This window comes from Budorcas taxicolor, chromosome 25 (assembly GCF_023091745.1).
Source record: "Budorcas taxicolor isolate Tak-1 chromosome 25, Takin1.1, whole genome shotgun sequence".
Lineage (NCBI taxonomy): Eukaryota > Metazoa > Chordata > Mammalia > Artiodactyla > Bovidae > Budorcas > Budorcas taxicolor.
Window position 1 is genome coordinate 30,175,464 of NC_068934.1, and position 13,667 is coordinate 30,189,130.

At 48.8% G+C, this 13,667-nt stretch overlaps 1 protein-coding gene across 1 annotated transcript in view; it reads right to left on the reverse strand.

Annotated features, from left to right (window-relative positions):
- KIRREL3 (kirre like nephrin family adhesion molecule 3) overlaps positions 1-13,667 on the reverse strand; it is a 165,240-nt gene that overhangs the window by 126,996 nt on the left and 24,577 nt on the right. The window contains exon 2 of the mRNA XM_052662417.1: positions 6,146-6,223. Coding sequence (XP_052518377.1) covers positions 6,146-6,223 — 78 coding nt within the window. The remainder of the gene's footprint in view (positions 1-6,145; positions 6,224-13,667) is intronic.

Sequence of the window (13,667 nt, forward strand, 5' to 3'; positions counted from 1 at the left end):
TGTAGTTCCCGGGGTGGTTCAAGGTTCTGACACAGAGGACTGGGCTTTCTGAGAGGCAGGCAGAGCCCCTCATCTGACATCACGGGAGAGCTTCCTATTCTGCCCGTGCATAAGATCCACCCTAGGCGAGGAATGTGCATGGAGCTGGAGAGTGGTTCTGGTCTCTCCAGGAGAAGTGGGTCATGGGGGAAGGAAGGGAAGAGGAAAGGGAATGGTGTGTGCGTGTGTGTGTGTGTGTGTGTGTGTGAGTGATGTGAGAGCAATTCCCCCTGCAGCCCTGACGGGAAATACCTGCCTAGCGATGCCTTAGATGAGAAGATGGTCCATCAGCAGGAGGGGTGAGGAAGGAGGGCAGGTGGCTGCAGGACAGACACATCCCTGGCAGCCTCACCTCCTAGCCCTTTTCTCTGCTGATCTGTGTGGATCCTGGCCTCCCAAGAGGGACTGTAGTGCTGGCTTTGGAGGAGAAGCAGAGAGGTAAGTCATGGGGAATTGCTGGGGACGTGAAGACTGGTGCTCTGTGTCAGCGTGTTCTGTCTATGAGCTCCTTCTCCAGATTCCCCTTACACCTGCAGGTAGCTTTCTGGATTCTTCCATTGTCACTCATGGCACTAATTGTTTTTGTTGTTTAGTTGCTCAGTTGTGTCTGACTCTTGGCGATTCCATGGACTGTAGTCTGCCAGGCTCCTCTGTCCATGCAATCTCCCAGACAAGAATACCGGAATAGGTTGCCATTCGCTTCTAAACGGGATCTTCCTGACCCAAGGATCAAACTTGTGTCTCCTGAATTGGCAGGTGGATTCTTTACCACTGAGCCACCTGGGAAGCCCACAAACTAACTACTTAATTTCAAAATGGTTAGTCTCTATGTGTGAGACACTGGGCTAAGGTCCAGGGACTGGCAAGGAAAGCAGGATCCTTGCCTTTCTGAAGCTAACTCTTAGTGGGACCGTGTAATAAATGATCATCAATTAGGGTAAGTACCACCAAGTAAATAGGCTGGTTGTCACAGTGGAGCTCAACAGTGGGGGAAGGGGGGAATCTCACTTAGGTAAGGTGGCCCAGCAGGGTCTCTGTGGAGGTGACAGGAACCCTGAGATGCGGCTGTGTGTTTTTTATCTGGAGCTTGAGAGGGCAGGGACTACAGCTTATTTACTCTTGTCTCCCTTGGCCACACTGCCTGGCATGTGGGGTCTTGGTTCTCAGACCAGGGACCGAAGCCATGCCCCTGCCGTGGAAGCACAGAGTCTTAACCACTGGACCGCCAGGGAAATCTCATCTTCTTTACTTTTGCAGCTCCAGAGCTTAGACCAGTGGCTGGCACTTATTATGAAAAATTGGTATTATTTTTATGGTGCGTGTTCATTGACTGTTTGATGAATAAATAAATGATCTCCTTCCAGCAGTTCCTACTTAAAGCACCATGTACTTAATCACATGAAGACAATTATGTCAAACAAACGTGATAGGCTCATGCCTAGTCTGTCTTTATTTGCTCCTTTCTTGTCGGCCTTTCATTGATTTTTGTCCATATTTCCACTTGATGCCTCAGATGTGTTGAGCACAAACAGGAAAGAACACACACAGACACACACACACACAGACACACACACACACAGACACACACACAGACACACACAGACACACACATTTTACCAATCACTTCGATTCCTGCAAATGCTGCAGATTCTGCCCGAGAAGCTATTACGTGCTCCCAAGTAGAGCAAACCTCTCATTAACTATCACATGCCTCCTTAAACGATCTTTGAATAGTGTTTTCTCTTTTATTGCTTTGTGTAGTTTAACGGCACCAATGGCGATTACTCCAGCTTATGATAAACCCCAGATCTATAAAGCTCCTATTCATTCATTATTTTTCTCTTGCTCCTTCTTAAGCTGTTATTTTTTGGGGGGAATGTAGCAAGGAGGGGAGAGTGGAGGGAAAAGAAACTAAAAAGACACAAAAATTAACAAGGAAACAAATGAAATAGGGGACCACTTCTTCCTGGGTGACAGACACTCTATTAGATACTGTTAAACAGAACAAATATGCCTCAATGCAGCACAAGTAGGTCTTGCATATTTATTCTAAATGGAAAATATAATGATCATTGTCTTATCTTTAATAGAAGAAGCAGCTAATTGTCCCAATATCTCACTAATTTCAACATCTGGGAGAAAAAAATTATAATTTTTTAAAAACTATTTTACCAAGTGCTCAGTTTATAGCAAGGTGTGTAGGGCAGTGTGGACAGAGATGTCTGCTTCTTGATCTATGTCATAGCTGCTATTCCAGTTCAATTATTCATACGTGGAAGTAATAATCATTTTGAGTACTGGTACAAGATAATTATAAACCATAAAACAGCTCCCCATGCTTGCTATGCTTCTTTGTTATGTGCAGATGTGTTGGGGTTTGAGCATGTGAGCTTTTGAAAAAGGAAAAAAAATGTGTAATATGGCACTTGGGGTAGCTAGACTGGCTGGAGTGGGAGCAGAGAGACATCCGCCCCCTTTCCAGGCCCCTCCCTCCTCCCCTCCTCATGCCTCTCACCCCTCCAGGGCCAAAGCCCACCCACCTCCAGCATCTCCCCTTCAGCCCCACCGACTCACCCACCTCCTACCCTGTCTCCTCTTCATTAGCTGAGATTTGTAACTCCTCATACAGGGTGGTTTAACCTGCTTGCCACCCCCTCGTCTCCTTGTTTACCTAGAAGCAGCAGCAGCTACTGTGTGTGGGCATGAATGTGCGTTGGGGCATTTGGCAGAGCTGAGGACCACAGGCAGGGAGGAAGGCAGAGACGGGGGCAAGCTGCTCTGCTGCTTCCCGGCCATTGCTGATGCCTCTGTTGCCTCCTGCTTGATTCTCAGTTCATCTTTACTAGGGGGAGGGTAGGCAATGGCATCCCACTCCAGTACTCTTGCCTGGAAAATCCCATGGATGGAGGAGCCTGGTAGGCTTCAGTCTATGGGGTCATGAAGAGTCCGACATGACTGAGCGACTTCACTTTTACTTCTCATTTTCATGCCTTGGAGAAGGAAATGGCAACCCACTCCAGTGTTCTTGCCTGGAGAATCCCAGGGACGGGGGAGCCTGGTGGGCTGCTGTCTATGGGGCTGCACAGAGTCGGACACGACTGACATGACTTAGCAGCAGGGGGAGGGTATAGATTGAGCTAAAGCACCTAGAATTGCTCATTCCCAGCCAAGTGTATCACAATCCTTTGAAAGGAATAACACATTTTTGTGGCCTGTGTGTGTTTGAAAAGAGGCCCAAAGAGAAGGGGCATTGTTTTGGCATCTTGCTTTTTTAACAAGAAAAACCTATTTAAAATGCCATCTGGGAGATAGTGAAAGACAGAGGAACCTGGAGTGCTATAGTCCATGGGGTCACATAGAATCAGACACAACCGAGTGACTGAACAACAAAAAGGATTTCCCTGATGGTCTAGTGGCTAAGAATCCATCTTCCAATGCAGGGGACATGGACTCCATACCTGTTTGGGGAACTAAGATCCCACATGGACACTAGGGAAGCCCATTGGCCTCAACGAGAGATCCCGCATGTGTCAACAAAGGTACCGTGTGCTGAAGCCAAGACCCAGCCCAGTCAAACTAAAGACATAAAGACCTGTTAAAATGCCATCTTGTGACCAGTGCAAGGTTGATGCATGAAGCAGGGCACTCAAAGCTGGAACTCTGGGACAACCCAGAGGGATGGGGTGGGGAGGGGGGTGGGATTCAGGATGGTGAGACACATGAACATCCATGGCTGATTCATGTCGATGTATGGCAAACCCCACCACAATAGTGTAAAGTAATTATCGTCCAATTAAAATAAACACACTAATTTAAAAAATGCTGTCTTAGCTTAGTTGTTGCACAAAGTAAGGCTAACCATTCTTAGAAGTAATCAGATCCTAGTCTTGCTCCCAAGCCCTCTTCTAGTCCCCTAACTTTCTTCCCTTCTTCTTTACTTCAACATCTAAGGACCTATTAAGGATGCATTTGTTTTTCTTACCATTTTCCTAAGCTCTGGTTCAGGGTATTACCACTGTACCTTTCTTTATGGCAAATGTATTTAAACTTCCTTTTAAGAAGACAGTCTTCATGGGGCTGGTGGTAAAGGACCCACCTGCCAATGCAGGAGACATAAGACATGTGGGTTTGATCCCTGGGTTGGGAAGATCCCCTGGAGGAGGGCATGGCAACCCACTCCAGTATTTTTGCCTGGAGAATCCCACGGACAGAGGAGCCTGGCCGGCTACAGTCCACGGGGTCCCACAGAGTCAGACACCACTGAAGAGGCTTAGCGTGCACGCATGCATGCACAGAAGAAGAGAGACCAGAGCATTCTCTCTCTCTCTCTCTCTCTCTCTCTCTCTCTCTGCCATGGGATGACTCAGTGAGAAGGCTGCTGTTTGCACACCACAAGGAGAGCTCTCACCAGAACCGGACCATGCTGGCACTTTTCTTGGATTTCCAGTCTCTAGAACTGCGAGAATATAAATTTCTGTGATTCAGCCACTCAGTCTGTGGGATTTTGTCATAGCAGCCTGAGCCACTTTACGAAAAGCGGGAGGAGCCGAATCATGTTCATCATCCTTTGTGTTATGATTCTTTACAGGCCCCAAGATCTGGGGTCAGTATCCCTCTACTGGGGTCAGACACTTGGGACCTGAGCTTTCAAATCCATCCCAGCTCCTGGCTTTTTTGGTCCCCCCATTCCCTGGGAGCCTCATTTCAGCTTCTCTAATGAGCATTGCCAGCAAGCGAATGTGTCTATTCAGCACCATGGACAGAGCCGTGCTGTCAGTTCCCAGGAATTAGAAGTTACTGCCTCGCAGTCTCAAGAAGGTGGTGGTGGGAAGGGAGGGCTGGGCTGAGAGAAAAGTCCGGAAGGAAGACTGACTGGCAGGATGCAGAAAATGCAGCCTCAGTCCTGGCTGTGCTCAGCCGTGGGGCTCCAACAAATAAGAAGTAGCTTCTCGATGCTGTTGCTTTCTTATACAGGCAGGCAGTGAAACCGGGGAGGTGATACTCTTTGTATTTAATTGCACTGACCCAACTGTTGTCAAACTGTAACCACGATGGGTCCTGGCAACAAAGCTCTAGCTGGTAAGGCGTTAGGTCTGGGGAGCATGTGGGAGTGTGGTGTCATGGTCTAGAGGCCTGGAGGAGAGCCAGCTGAGGAGCTTGGGGAGAGGGCACTGGAGCTATGCTGTGGTCTAAGTTTGGGGCTAGAGATGGTACAGGTGTGCTGTCTTTTCTATGCCTGGGATGGGAATGAGGCTACAAGGGACGCTGGGCCTTGGGAAGGGAGGGGCCCGGCTCACGGCAATCTGGGCTGGTGAGAAGCCAGGGCTTCATTTGTCTGACTTTAATGAATAAATGGCATCCCCAGCCATTGTTTATCTACTTTTGAATCCTGACAAACAATCTGTGGCATCTGATGGAGAGGGTTATTAGCTGCACGGAGACAGATGGCTGGGGATGAGGGGACTGGCTCTTTATTACAGTGGGCCCAGAAGTGGCAGCACTCCTCTCACATCCCAGCCTCCACAGCAACACCAATAGCTTCTCCACCCTGCCACTTCCCGCCTTCTGTGGCCCAGTCAAGCATCCGAAGAAAGACCCAGTCCTAGAGGAAGACAGAATGGCCTATGAGTAAGAGGGAGAGGCAGGGCTGCAGGAGTTGGAAAAGAGGGCAGGTTTCTGAGTGGAAGTCCTTTGAGAATAAAGAGCTCTGTCTTATTCTTCTTTAGTATCCTCCCAAGTGCCCGGTGAGGTGCCGTTAATTCAATTAGCATTCAAGAAATATGAATGTTAAGGAGAAAGGCCGTCAGGTCTGGATTAGAAAAGATAATAGAAGCAGCTTTAGTTGGGCCGGGTGGGTAGGTGAGGGACAAAGGGAAGGGGAGAGACAGGAAGAGGAGGGGACCTAAAGGGAGGAAGGAAGAGAGTGTAGGGAAAAAATGCTCATAAATCAGCGCACAATGTTTCTTCCCTACATCGGCTTCATGGAAATCAGCCTCATCGTCTGCTGTCCTTTCTGAGAAGCCCCAGGCCCTTTCTCCTGCTGCCACAGCCATAGACAGAGCTTCCTCCCTCCCCATCACCCCTGAGAAGGCAGGTTCCCACTGACCTTCATTCATTCTCCGAAACTTGTCCTTGGCCATGTAGCCCAGCACCAGACAGCATCCTCTTTTCTGGAGGCCCAGCTCTGGAAGAAAAGCAGAAGTGGGTGAGCTTGGAATGGGTCAGGGGTCAGTGAAGGTCCTTTTGCAAGAGATGTGAAGCTTGTTGCTCTTATAAAAGGGCTACTTATTCAACAAACATTTAGAAAGCACTTGGTCCTGGCATGATTTTTTTCAAAACTTTCATTAGGTTTATTTCTAGGATTTTCATAATTTTAAGATGTCGTGAATATGATTTGTATTTATTTATTTATCAGTGTATAGTTACTTTACAATGTCTGTTAGTTCTGCTGTATAGCAAAGTAAATCAGCTATACGTATACATGTATCCCCGCTCTCTCTCTCTTTTTTCTTTTTTTCGGATTTCCTTCCCATTTAGGTCACCACAGAGCACAAGCAGAATTCTCTGTGCTATACCGTTGGTTCTCATTAGTTATCTATTTTATACAGTCCAGGCATAACTTAAGGCCAATAATTTGCTTATTTGATCTTTGCAACAACTCTACGAGGTACTGCTATGATATACTCTATGATATACCACTGTTATCCCCATTTTTATATTATATCCTCATTTATGAGCATGTTAGGTAGGTGGTCTTAGATGAAAGAGCTGGCAGGTGGCAGAACCAAGAGTTTGAACAGAGGCAGCCTGACTGCAGAGTCCAAAGTCATAACCTTTACTCTCTAGGTTAACGAGTCCCCAGGCTTGAGAGGGCTATGCCCAGATTACATCGGGACCGTGGTGAAGCCAGAGAAGAGGCAGAGGCCAGCCAGTGGGTGCAGGACGGAACAGCACAATCAGACACACTGGAGAATTTAGGGGGAGACACAGGGGCCGAGGGGCTTCCCAGGTGGGGCTAGTGGTAAAGAACATGCCTGCCAAAGCGGGAGACGTAAGAGAGGCAGGTTCAGGCCCTGGGTCGGGAAGATCCGCTGGAGGAGGGCATGGCAACCCACTCTGGTGTTCTTGCCTGGAGAATCCCATGGATGGAGGAGCCTGGTGGGCTACAGTTCAGGGGATCACAAAGTGCTGGACATGACTGAAGTGACTTGCTACACATAGTATACCGGAGTCAAGGTGTAGGTAGAAAGGGTACTTTTGGGAGAGAGTGAATGTCTGGGGCTGAGGATCCCTGTTCATCCTTACATTCAGGCACAATTCAGCATTGTCATCAGACACTTACGAGCGTAGACTCAGCGTGGAGCACAGGGGTGGGGATGGCTGAGAAACATAAGACATAGACTCGGGTCCCACAAAACAGCAAGTTAGACCAATGATTCCAGGTAGCAAATGCAAGGGACCAATTTTCCCTCATGACGATATTCTGAAAATCAGTGTCCATTGTATATAAGCCCTGGACTAGAGTACCTTGGTTAGCCAGGCAAGATTTCCTCTCCGGTATCTATCCTTTGCCCTAAAGGTGGTGCAGTGGTAAAGAATCTGCCTGTCTATTCAGGAGACTCAAGAGACATGGGTTCGATCCCTGGATCCAGAAGATCCCCTGAAGTAGGAAACGGCAGCCCACTCCAGTATTCTTGCCTAGGGAATTCCATGGACATAGGAGCCTGGCGGGCTACATTCCATGGGGCTGCAAAGAGTCAGACATGACCGAGTGACTGGGCATGCACACACACAGCTGTCCTTCACTCCTGATTTGTCAATCAGCACTGTGGCTTCTGAAACAGGTTTCTCTTTGGATTCCCCACAGCCACTGCATGAGGGAGGCAGATCGGTTATTACTATTCACACTTTGCAGATGAGAAAACTGAAGCTCAAAAATGTTAAATGACTTCCCATGATTATTGTAGCCTCCCCACCCCCATGTCTTTGCTTTGAAGTCATACAGATGTGGCAGCTGCCATTAGCTGGGAAAATGGATAAGGGGTATGATTTCCAGAGGCCGGGATGGGACTGCAACTCCTCCCAGGCTTTGTCAGCTTCCCAGGTGCCTGGCGACTCCCTCCGTCAGTTTCTTAGAGAAGGAGTTTGCCACGGAGGGATACATCACAGCATCTTCTCCGATGCTTGGTGATACTCTGAGCCCTGGCCGGTCGGCATCTAGGCTGCCAGAGCTAGAGAGGCTGGGCTCCTTCTCCTCCAGCCCTCCCCCCACCTCTTGTGGTCCAGGCCCAGCCTCTTGAAGCAGCAGGATGAAAGGGCCGGAGAGACACAGATAAGTCAAGCTCAGGGGCTCCCGCCCCAGAGGAAAACAAAGCCTGGTGGGTGGTGGCAGAATGCCATGGCCCAGGGAGGTCGCGGGCTTTGATCTCTTGATTCTTTAAAGGGGTTTATTGACTATCAGTAAAGAGCAGAGAAGCAGATCTGAGCATGCCTTTTCCAAAGGCACTCACTTCTCTTCCTTTCTCTCCACGCTCGCTCATCTGAAGGCACAGCCAAAACGCCCTCACTTCAAACAGCCTTACATCTCAGGCGCCCAAATTGACGATGTTAAGTTCCCTCATCCAAGGCCTCGGCCCTTTCTTCAGGGGCTCCTGCTCTGTCGAAAGCCATGCGGATCAAAGCCCCTTTGATGTTTACTTACTATATTTGTGGATCCTTCCTAACAACCACCTTCAAGAGGAAGGAATGCAGCCTGCCAGGAGGAGGGGCTGAGGAAGCTCTAGCTGCGAGGTGGCTCTGAGCCCCAGAGAACAACAGCCTCTGGCCCAGGACCCTCTTGAAACCGCAACATGCTGACGACAGGCAGCGTTAACCAGCCCATTATAATTGCACGCGTATTGTTCATCACGAGAATGACACAATTGCTGATGATTCCTATTACATTTTCCACTGACTTCCTATGCTCATCTGAAGTACATCAGCAGCGGCTCCTAATGAGAAATGGAGCTTCGGTTTGGGTTCTTGTTTTGAGCCCAGGAACAAACTCTGGCAGAAGAGTGTGGGCAGAAGATTCTGGGTGTATTTCAGTCAGTGTTCCTGCAGGGCTTCCTGGACCATCCCCTCACCTCTCAGGGAAATGGAGGGGCATGGTCCTCCTACAGATTTAGAGCCTGTGGATCACCTGCTGACTTTGAGTTGACCATATCTGCCACCCCAACCCACCCTGTCCTATGTCACGTAATACGCCATCAGGGGTATTGCTCAATGAAAGAGGCTGTATATGCACATGGTTATTATAAGTAAGACTCTCATGGACCATGTTTGATTTTTGCAAATGAGCAGGAAAAGACTTTCTTTTTTATATTAAAAAAACCTGATTAATAAAAGAAATGGAGGCTGAAGCAATTTCTCAATGTATTTGGCTCATTTAACTTGACACGTGTGGGTTAGTCTTAATTATTTAGGCATCTACATTACAAGGCACTAATAAGCACACTGCAGAAATTTATTAAGTGAGAGAGGGCTCTCTGACTAAGTCTTTACTGAAAAGTGGGGAGAAGCCACTGGGATCTCTGCAAGAACGAGCAGGTTGGGGGATTAAATATGTGAGAATGAGCGGGCTATCCATATATGAAAATTGAGGATGTTCTTGGGAGAGATTTGAAGAGGTAAATTAGAGGTCATTGGGGCTACATGAAGAAGCAGGTCAGGGCCCAGGTGTGATTCCAGGAGAATCTGGAAACACAGGTGTGGTCAAAGATGGTGACCAGAGAGAAACATGAAGGGCGCAGGAACCAACAGCTTACGATTCCAACAAGCCAGATCAACCAGGCTATTAATGGAAAGATGACGGAATGTGCTAGAAGAGGTATCGTTCACACTGTGAGCTGGGTCAGCCACCAGACAGCCACCTTCTTTGTCGGGTGGTGTGGGACTGATGGTGGAGTCAGATCCCAGATGCCTATTTTATTTATTTATTTTTAAGACTTTTTTGTTTGTTTTTGATGTGGACCATTTTTAAAGGCTTTGTTTGATTTGTTATGATATTGCTTCTGTTTTATGTTTTGGTTTCTTGACCTCAAGGTAGATGGGACCTTAGCCCCCGGCCAGGGTTCAAACCCACATTCCCTGCATCAGAAGGTGAAGTCTTAAGCACTGGACCAACAGGGAAGTCCTCCAGATGTGCGTTTAAAACAGCAAGATGCTGAGGTCTTCTCCATGTAGACTTTGGGGCTGCAGCTTTTGGCTAAGGACTAATCAGTAGCAGAACCACCAGATGCACTGAACGGGCCCATGGAAAAAGACTGATGTGAATGGAGTCATCCTGGCTTGAAGGACAGTTCAGTGCAAAGAAGGCCAGGGTCACCTGCCTGTGAAGGTGTGGAGGGTGCTGTCTCAGGAGAACAAAGAGTTAGGAGACACTGCTACACAAGGAGGGGCTTCTCCAGTGCCTCAGTGGTAAAGAACCCTCCTGCAGCGCAGGAGCCGCAGGAGACATGGGTTCAATCCCTGGGTCAGGAAGAGCCCCTGGAGGAGGGCATAGCAACCTGCTCCACTGTTCTTGCCTGGAGAATCCCATGGACAGAGGAGTCTGGCAGGCTACCGTCCAAGGGGTCGCAAAGAGTTGGACACGATGTGAGAATTGGACTGTGAAGAAGGCTGTGCACCAAAGAATTGATGCTTTTGAACTGTGGTGTTGGAGAAGACTCTTGAGAGTCCCTTGGACTGCAAGGAGATCCAGCCAGTCCATTCTGAAGGAGATCAGCCCTGGGATTTCTTTGGAAGGAATGATGCTAAAGCTGAAACTCCAGTACTTTGGCCACCTTATGCGAAGAGTTGACTCACTGGAAAAGACTCTGATGCTGGGAGGGATTGGGGGCAGGAGGAGAAGGGGACGACCGAGGATGAGATGGCTGGATGGCATCACGGACTGGATGGACGTGAGTCTGAGTGAACTCTGGGAGTGGGTGATGGACAGGGAGGCCTGGCGTGCTGCAATTCATGGGGTTGCAAAGAGTTGGACACGACTGAGCGACTGAAGTGAACTGAACTGAAAGCGACTTAGATGCACACACCCTACATAAGGAAGCACTGCCTGAGAAGGGGTATATTTCTCAGGGAGAAGGCCAGGTTGCACCCCAGGAACTCCCAGCCTTTAGACTGTGAGCCACAGAAGGGTGGGGATAGCGTCTACTTAGGCTGAGGGTTCGTGGTCCGAAGCACAGTACCTGGCACATGGTGAGTGATCAGGAAAAGTCTGATTTAATGAAAGAGATGACTGAGAAATAATGGGCAGTGACCAGTTCTCCCTGACCCAGGCCAGAGAGAAGTCAGATGGGCTTGACCGAGGCACAGGGGATTAGGTCAGGTGAGGATGGCCTGGAGTGAATGAACGCTGTAATTCATCGCAATGGGAGTCTGGGAAATGTGCAGTTTCCTCTTGGGAGGTATAAAAAAAGATGGCTTCATAAAAGGAATGGTTTTCCTTCAGTTTCTGAGGGTGAGGATGGGACTTTTTCTAGCCTGAGGATTCCTTTATTCTTCCTAGTAATCATGATATTGCGGAGATATTACTTCACATTTGTGGGATACTTATTTTTTCACGACACTGTCATACTCACTGTCTTATTGGGTGTTCACAGTAGCTCCGTGAGGCAGGCAAGGCAGAAGTGATTTCCTCCATTTTGGTTTCAGAAATTGGCTCAGAGAAGTAAAATGACAATTCAAGGCCAAAGCACAGTCTAGCCCGGCCAGTGCTCAGGCTGGAATCCAGGTCTGATTTCTGGCTTAATTCCTAGGGTGGGTCCAATGATCCCAGGGCTAGCTGATGCTGTGAATCAAGACAGACACTGAGGGACTTCTCTGGTGGTCCAGTGGTAAAGAATCCACCTTCCAATGCAGGGCTACGGGTTTGATCCCTGGTTAGGGAACGAGGTTCCCACATGCCTCAGGGCCACTAAACCTGAATGACACAGCTGCTGAGTCTACTCGCCTCAATGAAAGATCATGCATTCCATAATGAAGAGCTTGTATGACGCAGCTAAGACCCGACGCAGCCAAATAAGTAAAATAAATAAATATTTTTAAAAAGACAGACATGGAAGTGTCAGCAGAGATCAGCGGTCCTGTGGCATCAGGAGTGAACTGGGTTCTCTTAAATCTGATGCTGAAGTCCTGACTGCAGTATCTCAGTGAAAGTGAAAGTCACTCAGTGATTCTTTACCAGCTGAGTCACCAGGGAAGCCCAAGATTATTGGAGCGGGTAGCCTACCCCTTTTCCAGCAGAGCTTCTGGACCCAGGAATCGAACCAGGGTCTCTTACATTGCAGGTGGCTTCTTTACCAGCTGAGCTATCAGGGAAGCCCGCACCATCTCAGACTGTGTCTTTATTTGGAGATAGAGACTAGACCAAGGTAATCAAGTTAAAATGATCACCAGGGGGACTCTAATCCAATATGGGGCTTCTCAGGTAGAGCAGTGGTAAAGAGCCAACTGTCAATCAAGAGACACAGGTTTGATCCCTGGGTTGGGAAGACCCCCTGAGGAAGGAAATGGCAACTCACTTCAGTATTCTTGTCTGAAAATTCCCATGGACAGAGGAGCCTGGCCAATTACAGTCCATGGTTTGCAAGAGTTGGACCCAGCTGAGTGACTGAGCACACATGCACGCAATCCAATATGACTGGTGTCCTCATAAACAGGGGAAATTTGGGACAGACACTGATGCAGGGACAGTGCCATATGAACATGGAGAAGGTTGTTGGTAAGCCACAAGGGACGCCTAGAACAGAGCCATTCCTCAGGCCCTTTGGAAGGAACCAACCCCGTCAGCATCTTTTGTGGACTCCTGGCCTCCAGAACTGGTGGTGGTGGTGGTTTAGTCGCTCAGTCGTGGCTGACTCTTTCAACCCATGGGCTGTAACCTGTCAGGCTCCTCTGTCCATGGGATTTTCCAGGCAACAATACTGGAGTGGATTGCCATTTCTTTCTCCAGGGGATCTTCCCGACCCAGGAATCGGACCCAGGTCTCCTGCATTGCAAGCAGATTCATTACCAACTGAGCTATGAGGGGAGCCCTCCAGAACTGGTAGGCAACACCTTTTTTAATGTTTAGGTCATCCAGTTTGTGGCCCTTTGTCACAGCAGCCCTAGCAAGCTAATATAGACAGGAAGAGGGGAGGAACCGGTCTCCTCTGCGGCCTGGCTATTTCCGTTGGTTCTCTTTGACCCCTGTCCCTTTGTCCTGGGGGATGAAGGGGGCAGCATCACATGACCACTCAGAAGGCTCCTGAGAGGCACCAGCCAACTAGAGGGCAGTCAGAGGGGCTGCTAAGACCAGACAGTGGGGGCGGTGGGCACGAGAGATGATGGGAAAGAGGGAAGGTGGGGAGGGAGGGAGGGCTGGCTATGTGTCTTCTAAATTTTCATTCATTTGTTGAATTACTTCTGGCTGTGCTGGGTCTTCGCTGCTGCTCGGCTTTTCTCCAGCTGCAGAGAGCGGGGGCCACTCTCTAGCTGTGGTCCATGGGCTTCTCATTGTGGTGGCTCCTCTTGTTTCAGAGCATGGGCTTTAGGGTGCACAGGCTTCAGTAGCTGCAGCTCCTGGGCTCTGGAGCGTGGGTTCAATG